The sequence below is a fragment of the Tauraco erythrolophus genome, chromosome 11 (assembly GCF_009769465.1).
Source record: "Tauraco erythrolophus isolate bTauEry1 chromosome 11, bTauEry1.pri, whole genome shotgun sequence".
NCBI lineage: Eukaryota > Metazoa > Chordata > Aves > Musophagiformes > Musophagidae > Tauraco > Tauraco erythrolophus.
In genome coordinates, this window is record NC_141475.1 from 11,381,130 (window position 1) to 11,399,282 (window position 18,153).

General features: G+C 37.0%; 1 protein-coding gene across 1 annotated transcript in view; it reads left to right on the forward strand.

The window, feature by feature from the left end:
• The window catches only part of RHBDD1 (rhomboid domain containing 1), a 56,510-nt gene extending 38,573 nt beyond the window's left edge, over positions 1-17,937 (forward strand). Inside the window, exon 7 of the mRNA XM_086618466.1 lies at positions 16,900-17,937. Coding sequence (XP_086474592.1) covers positions 16,900-17,018 — 119 coding nt within the window. The 3' untranslated portion in view covers positions 17,019-17,937. The remainder of the gene's footprint in view (positions 1-16,899) is intronic.
• The last annotated feature ends 216 nt before the right edge of the window (positions 17,938-18,153 follow it).

Sequence of the window (18,153 nt, forward strand, 5' to 3'; positions counted from 1 at the left end):
CACAAGTATTTTGGAAATACTGGGTTAGACTTAGTCTCTGTACTTAGAAAAAAAGAATGCGCTCATGTCTTAAATTTTGAGTATTTTGGTGAGTTTTGGGTGTTGTCTTTTTACTCTAAAGCAATGCTAACTTGGTTCAGATACTAAAGTTCAGGTAATAAATAGTTTAGGTCCAATTGTGCTTTGTTCGAGAAGAGACAGGGGTACTGGATACAGTTTTGTTCAATGCTGATAGTGCATTTCAGATTTTAAATTGTGTAAAGACTTCTGTAGAATTAGCATAAGTGGGGAAATTAGTTTCTGCTTTATTTCCACTGTCTCTTCCTCTTGTCCTCAGTGCTACACGTTTTTCTTCATTTCTCCTGTTTTTAGGATTGTTATTACTATTGTATGTGAATCCATGCAGACGATTTGGCATTTTTCTAGGAGAGGGATGATTTCCTTTCAGGAGTAGTGTGTGGAGAGCATTCCTTCAGATATCTGGAGGAAAATGTACTAAGAGAATGCTTTTGATGGACCAATCAACACTAGAAAATGTTTTGCAAACTGCTAGTATGGTCTTTAGTAGTTTGTTTTTTCACCTTTTCTACTACCTTTCCTGCCCATTATTCAGGAGTTGTGCATGCATCCTTTTCCTCCTGCCTTTGAAACACTTCTTCATGCAGAAGAAATCTAGTTCAACAGTTCATTTGTAAATTGGAAGAGCTGAGATGTGTTCTGTTAAATTATTAACAGAAACTGTTTGTTAATCCAAAGTACATTTATGTAAAAGTTGTTTATGCAAATGAATGAAACTGTGTTCTCTCCGCTGCCTTTCCTGAAAAAGTTCTGTCAATTGTTGCATAAAATACTGCCTAAAGTTTCGAACTTGCTTGGATGTAGCATTCTTGAGTTATATGTTATAGGGATAAAAAGACCAGACACTATTATTTTAAAAGTAGGGCTTCATTCCATATGAGTGATAATGTGTTTGCACTTAATCATTAAAGTGAAAAAGTTTGAACATAGGCAATACTGAAGAACTATGACACTAGTACACTAAGAATAGTTTAGAACATAATTTTAGCTTCAGTTTGACACCTTAAATACCTTAATACAGCATGCCTTTAAAGGCTATTTTGCTCTGTGTTTTTTCCTGGTAATGTTTGCTTCTCTGATTTGCCCTGAGTTGTAGCACTGTGTGCAGTGTTTAACATTCTGGAGGTGATGGCTCTCTTTTGAGATGCGGCACATCTTTCATTCCTTCCATCAAATGCTTGGTACTGTATTGGGTAATTTTGCAAACACTGTCTGAAGGGTTAACTTCCTTTGGTCTTTATGCAACAAGTTGACAGTGACACAGTTGTTGTTAGGTTCTGATTATTGCTACAAAAGATTCTGAGATAAGAATTTCAATAATGATTACTTTCGTTTGCATTTAAAAAGTGTATATATATACACAAAATATTTATTCAGGTTTTCAGGCTAAAACGTATACAGAATGCTGATTTTTTTTTTTTCCTGTGACTTCCTAAATATGCAAACATTTTTGAAGGTACTGCCAATGCAGCGTTCTTTTGGATGGTTTCCTTCTTGCAAAAGCTTCAACTGCCAAAGACACTTAAATAGGAAGAAAACACTTCATTAAAGAAATAGTTAAATCTTTGACTGTAGCGAGAGATGTTTTTGTTATGTTCACTCTACAGCTATTATAAAAGCATGGTTTTCGTGTGGAGGTAGAGTCTGTTCTTGGTGTTTTGATCCAAGACTCAGTGATACAAATGGGAGTCTTTTCACTGACTTGAGTCGTCTCCGGATTTTATTTTTTTCTCAGTAACTTGAACTTTTTCTTAAAGGAACAAATGTTGTTCCTTTCACAGTGGGTTTGGCAGGGTCACCTTGCTGCAGAACAGGCAGTTCTGCTTAACAGCTGTGGGCATAATAAGAAGCAGCTGTGTGTGGGCTACTTAAAAGCACTGTCTTCCACTTTGGAGAAAGTGGTGGGTGCTGTGGAGTGGCTCCAGTCTGCATTGGTGTCTCCATCCATCTGGGTTTTTTAGTCTTGGCATTGGGAAATAGATATTGTTCAGAGTTTCTTTGTTGTTGTGTGTCTTTGTTAGGCAAGCAGAAATGCAGTAAAGGAAAAACAAAGTGTGGTGTTTTTGGTTTTGGTTTTTTTTTTCCATATTAAGATTCTTAGGAATGTTAACAAACTTAGTCTGGAAATGCTTTTAGTGGTAAACTAAGGCCAGTGGATATTCCTAATCTTAGATTTACCCATGATTTATTATTTTAACTCTTGTTGTTTTATCATTGGATTAATTCTGTAGACAGGGTATAGTTTACATTTTGTTCATTGGGACTTTCTTAAAAATGATGTTCCTAACCTTTTTCTGATGTCTGACTGAATAAATTTGTTGCTTCTAGTAGTTTAAAGAAAACTGTGTATCTTCTTATGTGTTGTTGGCCAACATCATAGCTGCATCCTTGTGTTTGTAAGGCCAACTGCGTTCTGGTTTACTTCTATACTTTTTATTTTCTATCTGGAGTCTCTAGCTTGCATTTCAAAATAAATCTCTAATTATTTTGTGCATTAGATAGATTCCCTGCTGTTGTCAATCTGCAGCAGTAGATTTTAGAAGAGAGTGCTATATAGGAGTATATGGGACAATTTTGTCTTTCATATTCAATCTAATAAGATTGTGCAATCTTGTAGACACGTGAGCAAGCTCAGCTGGTTGGACCTGAGCTAGCTCTGATCAAAAAGTCTTAGTTTCCTTAGCTCAAGAAGTTTTGCTAATGCAGTTAGTTACGTTTAGCAAGCCTCAACAGGGCAGATATGGTTCTTTCTGCAAAGGATTCATTAGACATCATAGCCTCAGTTACGTATTTCAGGTATGGTTCACAGAGCGCTGCACGATGGTAGTGAATGTCTGTACCTGTTGTCTTTCAGTGACTTGGCAGAGGATTTATATCCTGTAGTACATGAAAAGGTGTGGCTAGCACCTACGTTTGATGAACCTGAAATAATTTAAATCTGGCTTTGTGTGGTTTTTTACAAGGGGGAAAAATGGTGATTCATATCAGCATAACTTGATAACGTTTTGTCTTTATTCATTCAAGTAATTAGATATCTTAAAGGTTCCTTTAGTCAGTTTTTTAACACATAGCTATGACTGATGATACTATAAAGGATGAGTGATGCATTTATTTAGTACTTTTTTAATCAACTTCATGTGAAGCAATGTTTGGATAAAAATTCTGATTTAGTTGAAAAAATAAATATCCAGCTAGGTTTCAGGATACCTTTCACAACAGTTTTAAATGGAAAAACAAAGCCCATTTGTTTTATTTAATAAAAGAATTGCTGTTTGTAATTAAATAATTTGCCAAAATTATTACTGATTCTGATGGTATTCAGGATTTTTGGAGCTACTAAGACTCATTAGGTAGCACTTTTTTCTTTTTCAGTTATTTGAAGATGAATATAAAGATTTCCTTTTAATTTTTAACTTTATTTCTTTAGATGAACAACTTGATATCTGAATAAACTAAAATGTAAAATCTCTTACACAGCATGAGCTCAACAGGAATTTTTTGATATGTTAGAGCAGCAGCTGTTGTCAGATTCTGATCTTAGGATCTGAGCAAGTGGTCTCATATAGCTCACTGGCTTACCTGTGGCAGAAAGCACACATTTCTTAATTCTTGTTATTTTAGTTAAAAAAAAAAAAAAACCAACAGATTATAAATACAGATCTTAACAAGTATTAGTAATTTCAAATAGGCTTGGTAAAGAGGAAAGGATATTTAAGTTCTCAGTTTAAAAATTGTCATTTTCTAATTGTCAGTTCTTTTTTAACACCAGGCCTCAGGAAATAATACCAGTTTAGTTGTCTTAGAAACTTGATCAAGAAAAAACAAAGGGAATAGTCAAAAGAAAAACACAAATTAATACATAACGTTGAAAGAGGAGGAGGGAGTCGAAGTGGAAAATTGGCATATCTTCACAATGTAGTATATGCTTCAGAGGGATAAAAATTGGGAGAAAATGGACTTATGCAAATTTAATGTCCTTGTTCATAGTAAGGGATGATGCTCAGACATCTCAAATAATGGCAGAATGGGCAAGGTCTTCCAAAAAGATATGGATAAACTAGAGGACTGAGCAATCACCAACTGTAAGAAATTTAACAGGAAAGCAAGTGCAGGTTTCCCCACCTGGAAGGGGGTAATCCTGGTTATACATACAAACTGAGGGACAAGAGGCTGGAGAGGAGCCTCACAGAAAGACATCTGGGAGTTTGGATTGATAGCAAGCTGAACATGAGTCAGCAGTGTGCTCTAGCAGCCAAAAGGGCCAACTGAGTCCTGGGGTGCATCAAGCAAAGTGTAGCTATCCAGTCAAGGGAGGTGATTGTCCTGCTCTACACTGCACTGGTGCAGCCTCACCTCAACTGCTGTGTGTGGTTTTGGGTGCTTTAGTATAAGAAGGGCATCAAACTATTAATGTGTCCAGAAAAGGGTGACCAAGATGGTGAAAGGCATCAAGGGCAAGAGTTACGAGAAGCAGCTGAAGTCACTTGGTTTGTTCAGCTTGGAAAGAGAAGGCTGAGGGATGACCTCATCACAGTCTACAGCTTCCTCAAGGAGGGCAGCAGAGTGGAAGGTGCTGATCTCCTCTCTCTGGTGACGAGTGATAGGGCATGAGGAAATGACATGAAACTGTCAGGGGAAGTTCAGATTGGATGTTAGGAAAAGGCTCTTCACTGGCAAGTTGATCGGTCACTGGAACAGGCTCCTCAGGGAAGTGGTCACAGCACCAAACCTGTCAGAGTTCAAGGAGCATTTGAACGATGCTTAGTTATATGGTTTAGTTTTAGGTCGCCCTGCAAGGAGCAGAGAGTTGGACTTGATGATCTCATGGGTCTCTTCCAACTTGAGATATTCTGTGAGGTTGCAGTATACCAGAAAGGGGTAAACATGGTGTTCATCTGGAATGAGAGAAGTAGCCAAGGTTTTATATAAGACAGCATAAATTTCCAGAAAAATACATTATAAAAGCCTGGTAAACTTACAGGTAGGTAAGTAACAAAGCTATATGGATTTGCTATGACAGTTAGTCATAGCAAATTAGTCTGAATAAAGGGATCTAAGTTGTGGATATAAGGGGGAAACTGTATGGATTGGGCTGTGTGTGAAACCATTGTGGCCTTTGCTACCATCTTGCGCAGTATTCTAAAAATAAACAATGGAAATAAAACATGGATTATACTGTTAGGTGGGTGTAACATTAACTAGAAAATCACGTGTTGAAGTAGGGATTATATGCAATGATTTGCCCTGTGTGCAGTTCTACTTTTGTTTGCAGTTTGGATGATGTAATACAATGTAAGTATCACCAGATACCAGCTCAGGAAGGCTGCAGAAACACTGGAACACAGCATGGGAAGTAAGAGTTACCTTGGCAAATTGGAAGGCTGTCTCAAAAAAGATGGAAGTAATTCTATTTGAAGTTCTGCTTGCTAATAGATATAACCAATGACATAACATGGATGAACAGTGTCATGTTATGTAACGTTTGCCTCACTGTGAATAGGCATGTTACCTGCAGACACATGCTTCTGTGCTCTTCGCTGCTAACGAGACCTTACACACAGCACTGTGTCAAGTTTTCAGCACTTCTTTCGAAATAGGATGGGAAGCGTCTGGAGAGTCCGAGGAGGAAAGCAGTAAGACTAAGTGGAGATCTAGAAAACACAACTGAAAGGAACATATAGTATGAGATTGGAGGAGGCAGAGGGCAGTTGGTCTATAGAAGGTATCTGATAATACACAAATCTTCAAAGACATTAAAAATAGCTGCAAAGAGGAAGGGAATGTAAATTTATTACAATTTATAAAACAAGAAATAAAGGTGTTATTTCATCAGTGGGAATTTAAGTTAGATGTTGATAAGGATAAGTAATGGAATAAATTGGCAAATGATTTTGTGGAACCTTTATCCTGCAAGGGTTTTCAAGTTAAACAGGTTTCTCATGACTGTGCCATAGGGCATGAAGATGGACTAGATGATGATTTGAGGTTCTTTGTAGTTCTGGTTTCTATGGTTCTAGCAATATATTGTGTTTCATTTTACAATCAAATCACTTTAAACTACAAATTATATATAGATTCAGCTAAAGAACTTGAAAGACCTGACAACTTGGAAAATTATTTTTAAACTGTTTAATGACCAAAGAACAACAACGCCATAGAACATTGCAAAGATATCTTCCTAACAGCTAACTGCATTAAGCTACAGATGAGTCTCTAAGAAAATGAGGAAGATATCAGCTAGATTATTTAAAACTAGTTTAGTTGAGCTATTTTTTAAAACCAGTTTAGTCTGGAGGTGGGTTTCAGAAGAAATGACTAAGTCTCCTAGTGTGACTCTGTTATGTTATCTTTATGCTTGTTTTTTACCAAGTCATCATGCTCATTAGCAGTATCAAACAAAGGACTTTGATTAACATTAAATACTTTATTAATAATGAAATGTAAAATTACTTACTATTGAGCAGGGGAGCTTTGTGTTTGGGTTTTTTTTCTGGTCTTGTTTTGAGGATCCAGAAAGGACCAGAACTTCCCTGTGAGCTTTATAATTCAGAAGCATTGAACCAAGTACTGTAACATCACACAAAAGTATTTGCCAAGAATAGGCATGTTTTACTCTGGTAAGGACATAACTTGTGTGTAACTTCATAATTCTAAGCAACTGAGTAGGGGTGATGAAATTCCATTGGCATTTATTCCTTCTCTTTGCCACGAGAAACTTCTCACATTCAGTTCTATTTTGTGTAGCTCCTTATCCTGTTTGTTTTGTTCTTGCACTACTCCTTGTCTTAGATATAATTTTTAGTGCTTAACATCACTGCATTTTTGACTGTGTTCTTTACTTGATCTTACTTAAGTGTGCAACTTAGTGTAAAAACAGTCCAGGAGAATAAAATGCAGGTCACGTGAATTGCAAAATAAGTCACTTAAGTAATTTTATAAAGTAACGCACATTTAAATATCATTTGGAGGGTGGAATTGGAAAATATGTCTAAACACTAGTGAATGTGCACTAACAAACCAACCAAGGGAAGAAACTGCATAGAAAATAATATGGAATAACATGATATCTCCAATTCCAATTTTTTTCCATGCAGGATGTACTGCAGATGCTTGAAATATATGAACATAAATTAAAGAAATAATAGGATACCTTGCTATTTGCAGCTGAACAAAAGGCTTCTACTGGATTATGATGAATGTACAGCTGACCTGAAATTTGTATTGTAACTGAAGTTACTAGCTTTCTTCTTAGTACTCGGAGGAGGAGTAGATGTCTGTCTGTCTTAGCCTAAAGATAGATTAAGTAGCATGTCTATAGGTCAAGGGGTTTTTGAGCTGGGTAATGAATCCCTTTCAATAGTTGGGAATGAAAGATATATTTTATTTAAATGTCAACCATTTTAAGTTTAATAATGAGTTTAGCCTTGTTTAGGAGAACTAACATCTGGAGTATTATTAGAGGATTGGAAAATGCAGGGACATTACTTTATGTCATCTGTAGTATTTTCAGTATCCAGCTAAACAATAGCTGGAGGTAGCTATAAAACTAACTCCCTTAATTCTTTTCTGAAGGGCATCAAGTCCAGCAGTGGTCTATATCCTCTTACTCTGCATTGTAGTGTTGATTACTCGTTGCAAACGCGTGATCCAAGTAGTCAGTAAGCTTTTGGCTTGTTCTGAGACAATGACTGAAACTCTACAACTGCAACTCTAAAAATGTTACCAATGCACTTGTCACAACTTTTGTTACTTCATCAAGAGTTTGTTATTTTTGGTGATAGGGACACAGCAGAGGGGAGACTTTGAGGCATGATTTAAATAAAATCCTCATGCATGAAGGAATTAAGATACCTGCATTGTCTTAGCCATCTCTTCTCCTAACCAAAACAAATTATCAGAGCTTTTAGAGGGACTGGTTTTATGTGTTTCTCAATTTTATCATCTCCTCTTTTAAAAACGAGAGACTCTATGTTCAAGATTGATCTCCCTTGCTCTTCTAACAATCCATTTGTACGTGGATTTATTGTATATTTCTTTCCTTCTAACTTCATTAGCCACAACTAATTTCCTGCTAATCTGATTTTTCATTTGTTAGCCATTCTAAAGCACAGCAAAGAAACAGTAGTTAGACCTCTGTTTCTCTTCTTCACCAGTTTGTTATGTTCAAGTCTGTAGATGAGGAATATTGGCATCAGCACCAGGAAAAATCGTTTGCTTCACAGCATGACAGAATTCTTTCATACATTGACAGAAACTTAAAGGGCAGTGTTAGAAACAATAGCGTGGGCTGTTAAATGTGGTCTACTTGGAGCTGAGTAGGAAAAAATTGGATGGTGATGTGTTAAAAGCCAAAACTGTCAGACTGTATAGCATGTCTGCATTTTGCACAGGGAAAGAGATGAGAGAATAAAAGCAGATTTACCATTTTATAAGTTTTTTCAATTGTAGTTCCTGCCTGGCTTCTAGTGCAACATAAAACAGTGAAAAGGCTGCTGTGAGTGTTTTGTTTGCCTCAACTCTTTCTGGAAGCCTCCTAGTCCTTCTAAAGTATGAGAGGAGGAAAAATAATTTTGCATCTGCACTGCCTTTCCTCAGAATTCTCTGTACAACTCAATAAATCAGAAGGTAGTTGGTTAAACTAGCCTTGACTACTAATTGGCTGGAAAATATGAAGGAACTATAGCAGCACTGGACATTTGACTATAGCTTCTCCCTGCTCTCCAGTTTACTTCTTCCAATTCCATATGTGTCAAAAATACCTAGTTGATTGTGCATAAAAATTATATGTTTCGATGTTTATAAACAGAGAGGACTCCCATTTTCTCAAATAGAACATTTTAAAATTGGTATTTTGTATTAAAAAGCAAGGTGAGTCAGGTGTATACCACAGATACAGCAATGAAGTAAATTGTATGTAATCTGTAGCATGCCCAACAGCAGTTTGCGAACTCGATATCCTGGCATTTTAACATGGTTAGCAGGGCTATATTATTTAGAATCATAGAATCACAGAATGGTTAGGGTTGGAAGGGACCTTAAAGATCATCTAGTTCCAACCTCCCTGCCATGGGCAGGGAAACCCTCCACTACACCAGGTTGCCCAAAGCCTCATCCAACCTGGCCTTGAACACTTCCAGGGATGGGGCATCCACAACTTCTCTCGGCAACCTGTTCCACTGCCTCACCACTCTCAGAGTGAAAAATTTCTTTCTTATATCTAACCTAAATCTGCCCTCTTTCAGTTTAAATCCATTGCCCCGTGTCGTATCACTACACACCCTTGTAAAAAGTCCCTCTCCAGCAAGAGGAGAGGCAGAAATACATTATATAAAACTGGCATATATGAAAGCCAAGCAAGTGTTCAAAGTTGTTATGGCATTTGATCAAATATTTTCAAACCACTACTGCTTTGTAGTATCAATAAATTATCCACAAATCTTTTGCACCTATTTTAACAATCTTGATCTGCTTCTTGAAGGATGTCATTCTGGGACCTTGAAAGGACATCAACAGCATTTTTCTTGAGGAGGTCTCTACTGGAGGGTTCCGTATATGGTCATCTTCCCATACATTTTTTCATATTTCCATTTTCTTCATTTCAGGAAGAGAAAAGTAACCTTTTTTGGAGCTACAGAAAGGTTACCTAAGGGTAGAGATAGATGCTCTATACTGCCTGTATTGCCTAGAAGAAAGGTTTGAAGGAGCTGAGCAAACGTCCTAGCTTTGGGGACTATGTAAGCTATCTTTAGACTTGAGATAGTTCCTGGAAAAAGGATTGCAAGAGCTTGCCAGATCTGTGAGCTCTTAGGCCAATGAATACTTTATTTCTCTTACTCCTTTGACAGTGACATAGGGAGAGATACTGGCTGTCTGTTATGTAATCAAATGACATGATAATACAGAAGATGCAGGGAAGAAATTAAGCTGTATAAAGAGGTGATGCCTACATGAGACGGTTCTAACAGTCCTGCATTTGTGGAGACCCAAGCTAATAGTCTTTCAGTGAGCAGTTTGTTGGCCGCAGAAAACATTGTTTCAAGAAAAGAAGAGAAAATCCCACAATGAGTTTTCTACCAACTATGACATATCATCTGAACCTGACTCTGCTAAGGGTAGAATTCCTGTCTTTCACACCTTTCAAAGGCTGGGAAAATCAAAGCCACGGTTATCTTTGTGTACGCTTGGATGTGAAATGATTATATCTGAGGCACCTGTTTAAGGGCTCTCCTCTTGGCACAGACCAGTCTTTTCATCCAGATCAGGGCTCTTCACATTTTGGTTAGCTGTATGCTCCTCATGTGTTGAAAAGAGATTATCACTTGGCTGTGATTATCTTCTACAACGAAGCTTCTACAAAAGTAAGAGGTGTTTGGAACTGAGAAGTGTTTGTTCTTTGTATGGGTCTGGAAGTGTTTGTATAGTTTGTTTTTTGTGTGAGTACCACATTCACTAGTGCCAGTGCAGATAGTGATGCTGAAAATTGTAAGCTATTCACCTGAAATATTCTAGATTCTTCTTTAACACAACTAAAGCTACATGACAAAAAAATACAGACATGGTGCTTTGTAATACCATCGCTGCTTATTTGCTGCACTCACCTTCTTTTATCTAGCAGCATCAGTATTTAACAAGGACCTAACTGCGTATTTCTACCAGTCAGACTTTCAGAGTTTGGTAGCTTGATAAATTCTTCCTGAAGCTTACAGAAACTCTTGCAAACTCTATTATCTAACCTAAAGCTAAAACCATTACTTCAGAGAGGAGTAAAAAAAATCAAGTTAGGGCGTTTGATGTAACACTTCTGTGGCTTGTACTGCAAGCAGAACTAAAACCACATATGGAGATTCAGTCTGTTTGGCTCACCCTGAAAGATGACCGGTTGATTTTTCTTTCTTGTACTGAATTTCATGCAGAGGAGTGAAAAATGCATGCTTCACACACGTTCTGCAAGTATTATTCTTACACTGACAGGATGGCATGTTTCAAATTGTCCTTACATCTGATCTTGATGACTAGAGGGCAGTGCCTAGGTGAAAACTAAATGGATGGCTCATTTGCGCTGCCAGCTGGCTGTGTAAGCTTTGCCTTGCTGTTGAACGAGGCTTGCTGTGCCACATCTGGATCTGTCTCTCTGGAGCTTCTGTGAAATCTATATGCTGCTTTGTGGAGTGGTTTACAGTGAGTTTGGCTGGAGGTTCACAGGTCATACTCAGAAGAGAGTTCTGAATTATCTGTTAGACTGATGTAGCTAGAACTTCTAATTCCAATGATGTTGAATATGTCCTTTCACCTGTGTGCTTTCCTTGGGAAACAGTTTTGGTTTGGGGGTTTTGTTTGTTTGTTTTTTCCCCTCCCGTCGACTGATACTAGAAAACTGATAAATTTCCTTCACATTTGGAGGCTTGCTATTTCCACTGAAATACTCTAATTGATGAATTGTCACTAACAACGTTAGTTTTTTCACCTCTTCCTGTCTGCTCTTCTAGATCATGGATCCGGTAACTGTATTTTAGTATTTGAAGTGTTGAGAATGTGTGGAAGAGATCTGGACAAGGGGTTTTGAGCTGATCACTGTTACAGTGGAAAGCCTCAAAGAGTGTGTTGTGCATGTACAGGGGTGACAGTGTTGTATTGCAGGTGCATAAAGTGAGAAGAACACTAAAAAAATTTTACTTGTTATCAAGACAGTCAAAATACAGAGTCTGGGTTGCTGTATAGAAGCTAGCTGCGTTAGCTGTTCAGGGTTAAGATGTTGGTTATGTAGTTGGTCTTGTCAGGACAGACATTCTGCTGCAAAGCACTGTACACAATAGCAAGTTAAGTTCTGAATTTAGGAGCGGTTTAGTAAAGAAAAAAGTAGATATGTATTCCAGCGGCTTTCACTTTGCTTTCCTTTTGATGAAACCTGATGTAACAGAGAAACTGCTAGATGCTGGCAAATAATCCCTGGGTTTCAAACCAGCCAGACAATAAACAACTCCATAATATTCAGTGCAGCAGCTTCTCTGGAGCCCATCTGTTTCAAAATAAGCCTAATTCTGCTTACAAGGAGGAATGCTCTATTGGCTGGAGTTTGCCCTCGTTTCCGTGGCAGCCTGCGTGGCTCCGGTGCCATCTGCCGGGTGAGTGCGCAGTGTTCCTGGGCCTCGCCGGAGCACCGAGCCAGTGCCTGCTGCCTCCCTGCCGAGATGCAGTGCAAGGGGCTAAGATCTCCTTATTTAATCACTTTCTTGCTTGCTAATGAAGTCTTATGTGCACGGTTGAAAGTGTGAATTTAATATCGCAAACTAATATGTGCCCTCGCTCCTTTGCATTGTTTCTTAAAAGAGGAGAGAAACGGTGGCCCAGTTGCAGCTGTCATCTTGGCCATTCTTTACTAAAACCTATTGATCTGCATGGGTTATAAGCTGTATTATTTGACTAATAAATTACATCTGTCTCTGAATTGCTTGAAGTGATTCGGAATGTAATACTCTGTAGCTGCTTTGTTTTTCACTACAAGATGATCAAATCTTTCAAAACGATGCTTCAAATGTGAACCTCTTTAGAAAAGGTAAGGCTTAAAGACTAGCTAGGATCAACTCATGCCTCTTTGCTGACATCTCTTCTTTTTCTGATGTTTGTTCTTGTGACTAGAATTAGTTTCTGGTGGGCAGGGTGCTTCTGGAGATTGACCGCATCAGTGATTTGGTGTGACATGAGCTGTGAATGTCTGCATTAGAAATTCCTGCTGTTGGTCCAGTAGTTACAGCTGCCCATGCTTTAACATCCATAGCATATGGAAGAATAAAAAAAAAAAACCACCTTAAATTTTGTGTTGTGATTATGCCTTATTTTTTTTCAAATATATCATGCAATGGGTATAGCAACAGACGCCAAATTTTTTAAATATTCACGTTTTCATCAATTTTGCCATTTTACACAATAAATATGATTTAATTGAGGAATGAACAAGAATAATAATCTCTTACTCTTGCCTGTCCTATGAAAGTGTTTAGTGTGATAGTACTTAGTTTGAAATAATTTTTTACTTGCCAATCACCTGTTACAAATAAGGTGAACTATTCAGCATCAGCTCAGCGATGAAATGGAAGTTCAGGGTTTACCTCATAAATGTCTCAAATAGAAGTCCAGAAGGCACATTGAAACATTTATTAAGTTTCTTTCTGCTATCATAAAGTCTCTAAGGAAGTTTTGGGCATAATCAGCTGTTGTAAATGAGTAATGCCCAGAATTGCATAAGTACTGAACTGAAATATATGTGTATTGCAGAGTTAAGTCTTTCATTGGAAAGACTTGTATCCAGTAAGACACTCTTAACTCCTTGTTATTGTTGATTGAGTTTGTTATGCACTGTCTCTGTTTGTGTAGAATTTCAAATGTATTTTATTGTTCTAAACCAGAAATATCATTCAACAAGATCTTTATAGGCAATGAGCATCTCTTGTATCAGAATTTCAGAATTGAGATAGTTGTTTGTTTGACATCTGTTAATTATAAAAAATTAGAGCAGGTAATAGAACTTCAGGCATAAACCAGAAGTTTTTCTTAGGAATCAGAAGAACTAATGTCAGGTGCAGAATTTTCAGTGCAAAGTCTCCAGTATCCGATAAGGTATGACTAATAGTCTCATATATTTTTCTTTCTGCTTTATCAGATTGGGCAGCTGCATTTTTAAAATAACTGTGTTGAACACGCCAGTAATTTGATTCCAGAATTGGAACTTGACTGGAACCAAGAGACTGTGGCAAAGTCTCTAGTTTCTTGAGGGTTTCCTGTGCTTAATAGTATCTTTTGAGTTGAGAAGATTTGTGCTCAATAGTTTTTATTTTTCTGCATTATTTAAATCCAAGAAAAAGGGTGCAAATTTGAGTAACAATCTGCAAATCTGTGTTGAGTATTTTTAACTAGTAAAAATGGTCTCATGGGTCTGCATCAACAATTTTACAATCTTCCTTCCAAAATTGTTGTTATGGTTACTACACAAGTAGTTCCTCGTGTAAATCTTGATGTAGATTAAGGACTGAAGGAAGACCAGGAAGGAAGGATGGGCAAATGCTGTCCGCGCTGGCAGTCCAAGCTGGTGAGCTGTCTGCGGCTCTGCTCTTCTGAGTGCAAAACATTCTTGGTTTTATAAGCTGAGAGTTGATAAACTCATTCGTAGTATGGGGAGAAAAAAATGTTAAAAAGGGAGGACAATCAGTGTTGTCGCCTTCATTTCAGGCTGTGTGTCTGTGATTAATCAAATCTGATTTAGACATGCTGAGTAACCTTTGAACTAGTGCTTAATGCATTATACGTTATGTGTGGAGGGGACCGTGGGTTCAGAGTGATGTGCTGTAATGCCTAAATACTCTAAGTATTTTGGGCATGATAAGCTTATTTATTTACTATGTGGATGAAAATGTTTAAGGTCATTAAAGCTTTATCTGTATTAAGTAATACAGGTTTAGTTAAACTAGTTGCAATTACAGTGATTTTCTTGCTTTGGTCCAAAGTCTTACCATGATAAACTTTTATCAAAAAAAACCACCCCCACACAGAGTGACAGGAAAGGTGTGGAGGGTCTGTCTTCGGTATTCACAGAAACACAGCCATGGTTCACAAGAAAATGAATTTTAAAATCTGCCGTGTAAGGGTTAGCATTTTGTTCTAACTTTTTTGTACTATATCCTTGGGTTTGTCTATCATCTGATGTTATTGCAGTTTTTAAATACTTTAAATATAGTCTTAAAGTCCATTAGTCTTCAAGTTTCTTGCTGATGTGTTAAAAAGATTGTGTTCGTTGTTTGCACAGAAGTCCAGGTGTTGTTTCAGTAGCAGCAGTGGCCTAATTACCATTTCTGAACACTGTGGCTTATAAATGTTTTGATTAGATAAAGGTGTTACTTCCTTAATATTTCTATTGTAATTGAAAAGAAAAAAGGTTTCAGGGAACTATTTTGGGTAGCAGGATAATTAAAATATACACACACATATATATAAATGTATTTAAACCTTCACATTCAGACAAATTCACACCTCATCATCTTGCCTGATGTAAATAGTAACTTTTCTTGAACATAAAGCTTTTCAAAATACATTGTCAGTCTTCTATTTTTGGGTCAACATATAAAGGAGCATTTTGCATTTTTTTTAAAATAATATCTCTTTATTTCTAGTGATTATTAAAGCACACTTATGTTTGAAATGTTGAGCATATTTTATGGGGGCTCTGCCAGTACTCAACCATATAAGTGGTGTCTGATTTCTTAAATAAAAACTAACCAAGGATACTATATAGAAAAAAAAAAAAGGTTTTAATGAGAAACCTTGATATGTAAATGACGTGACTACGGAAAAGAATTTTTAAAAAGTGTAAATTTTTTTTATTATGATTTAAAAAAATCTCAAACTTCAGCATTACAGTGCAGTTTTGACACTGTATGGTGCAGCCATTTATACAATCAGGGTCTTGACTACATTACTCATATCAAAATTTATATATTTCAGGTATTGTTAATATTTCTGTAATATTTTGAACAATATTTGTCAAATAGTGACGTAGCTTTTTCAAAGACAAGCTGAAGATAAAATACTAGAATATACATTAAATTCCTTTTCTGTGTATTAATATGAATTTGAAAAATCCTTTTAAACAGTGCATCTCATTTTATAAACATTTATGTTAATATTGCTGCTTACTGCAATTTGAGTAACTATAGTTATCTCTGGAAGCATTTTCCAAGAGTTTGACTTCTTGGCAAAAAAAAAAAGAAAAATTATGAACGTGCTTTAATATTTTCACAAAATCATACATTTATTGGCAAGTATTGTACAAACTCAAATGCTTTTGTAGTTGAATGAGAAACTAACAAAGCCTCTTCATAAGTTGGACTTCCTGACTTCATGTCACGTGAACAGGCCTTATGTGTTTACTACAAACAGTTTCTGATACGGGATACAGCTGTATTTGAAATTCATCTTGAAAACAAACTTCATAGTACAAAACCTACTTTTGGTCTTCCGTATTCACTTTTGTTAATTTAAACGAGAGCCTGAGGTGAAAGTTAAAAACCACTGAAGGTTACAAAAGCTGTTGAGTTATCTTAACTTGCTTATCCTTAATGCTGTACCTATGCTCAGGAAGCAGACTCTCATCTTTGTTTCCCACAGCCCCTCAGCAGAGGTGGTTTGTAACCACAACCTTCTAATCGTTTCTTTGCTCCGTGACTTAGTGTGAATTCTGAAGAGTTGCTGGAGTTGCCTGTTCTTCTCCTCTCTTGGGGTGCCAGGGTGGAGACCCTTTGGTCTTGGGGTGCTACTTCTGCTCAGAGTAATTTGATAACAGTTCTCTCTAGCTGAGCTGCCCTGTGTTGTTTATTTCTGAAATTGCTTGCTGCCAACTGAGGATGGGAGCCATGTGTGCGTCTGGTACAGGTCAGCACGTGCTGGGCTGCAATGCTAAAAGCGAAAACAAAGGCTTGTTTTGCCAGACCTAACTACTGAGGATGTTTAAATAGTGTAACAATCCGGAGTTTCTCATGTAAAGTAGGGATCATGAAAAATATGAACTCCCAGGTTGATACCTGTTAGATGTTTGGGTGTTCTTTTGGTTGTGGTTTGTTTTTGTGGCTTTTTTGTTTGTTTTTTCTACTTTTTTTTTTTTTTCAATATCTTAAGAGCAGTTGCTGGAAGTTGTGATTGCCCTGAAACCATCAAAATTGGAAACATTCAACTCCTTGTTTCCTTTGTGTTGTGATGCTTTGGATTACGGGATATATGTGCATTTTTCTCATATTACAGAACAAAGTAATGGTTGTTTTTCATTGTGTCTTGTAGATTTTGGTGGAGCAACGTATAATAATGAGCGACGACCCTATGGTTTTTGGTTTCCACCTGAGCAGCATGCAGAAGAGGAAATAAGAAGACAAAGGCTTCGTAGGTTTGAGAGACGATGAAACTGGCAGGTGTTGATGTCAATTGTGAAGTGCTATTCAAAGTTACCAAAATATTTGCAGATTTTTTTTTGTAATCTGTAGATTTGTTCATAAAGTTTTTTTCAGTTTTTTTACTACTAGTTGGAAAACTGCAGAGAATTTTGTGAGTTCAGGCTCAAAATTGGAACTTGCATAAAAAGTGTGTAAAATAGGAGTCAAAATGTCATCTTTGACAGTCTCTAATACATCTTAAATATGGAAGAAGACTGATGGTTTTACCAAACTGTCTTTTTTCTTAAATTCTTTGTGTAGCTTCAAGAACTCGTTGGCTTTTTGACTGCTGGTATTCTCAGACAACAGGTTTTCTTCATCCATCACAGATGAAAAAAAAGGTTACTATTTTTTTTTTTATACAATTGCAAAACTATGCAATTTTTCCTTACAGACTTGTCTCTGCGTATCTCTATGATCAGCTGTTTTTAGGATTGGCATGTAGAATGTCACTTGAAAAGATTGCTTCGATGGCAACATTAGATCATCAGAGTCTCGGCTTAAGCTTTTCAGCAGTCTTGCAAACTGTGTGAAAAATAGTTGTCGCTCTCCTTACCCTAAGGAGTTAATACAGCCTTTAGTGTTGCAGTCTTCATTAAACCATGCCATTTTATCTACAGCTTGTATGTGAGAAAATGAGTTGTAGCTACTTACTAGTTCCTAAAGTGTTCCTTAATATTTATGTTTAAAATAAAAAAAAATGCTTCCCTTCACAGAGTTGAAATAATTTGTTAGGAGTTTTATGGAAGTGGAGGTGGATACATATAAAGAATATATTTATTTAGTAACTTTCATTTTTTCAAAGCATCTATTTCCCTTTTTTAGAAGGCTTGGAAATTGTGTCATGTATATGAAGGCTCCGGGGTGATCTTATCACAGCCTTCCAGTACCTAAAGGGGGCCTACAGGAAAGCTGAAGAGGGACTTTTTACAAGGGTGTGTAGTGATAGGACAAGGGGCAATGGCTTTAAACTGAAAGAGGGCAGATTTAGATTAGATACAAGGAAGAAATTTTTTGCATTGAGGGTGGTGAGGTACTGAAACAGATTTTCCAGAGAAGTTGTGGATGCACCAGTGTTCAAGGCCAGCTTGGATGAGCAGCAGTA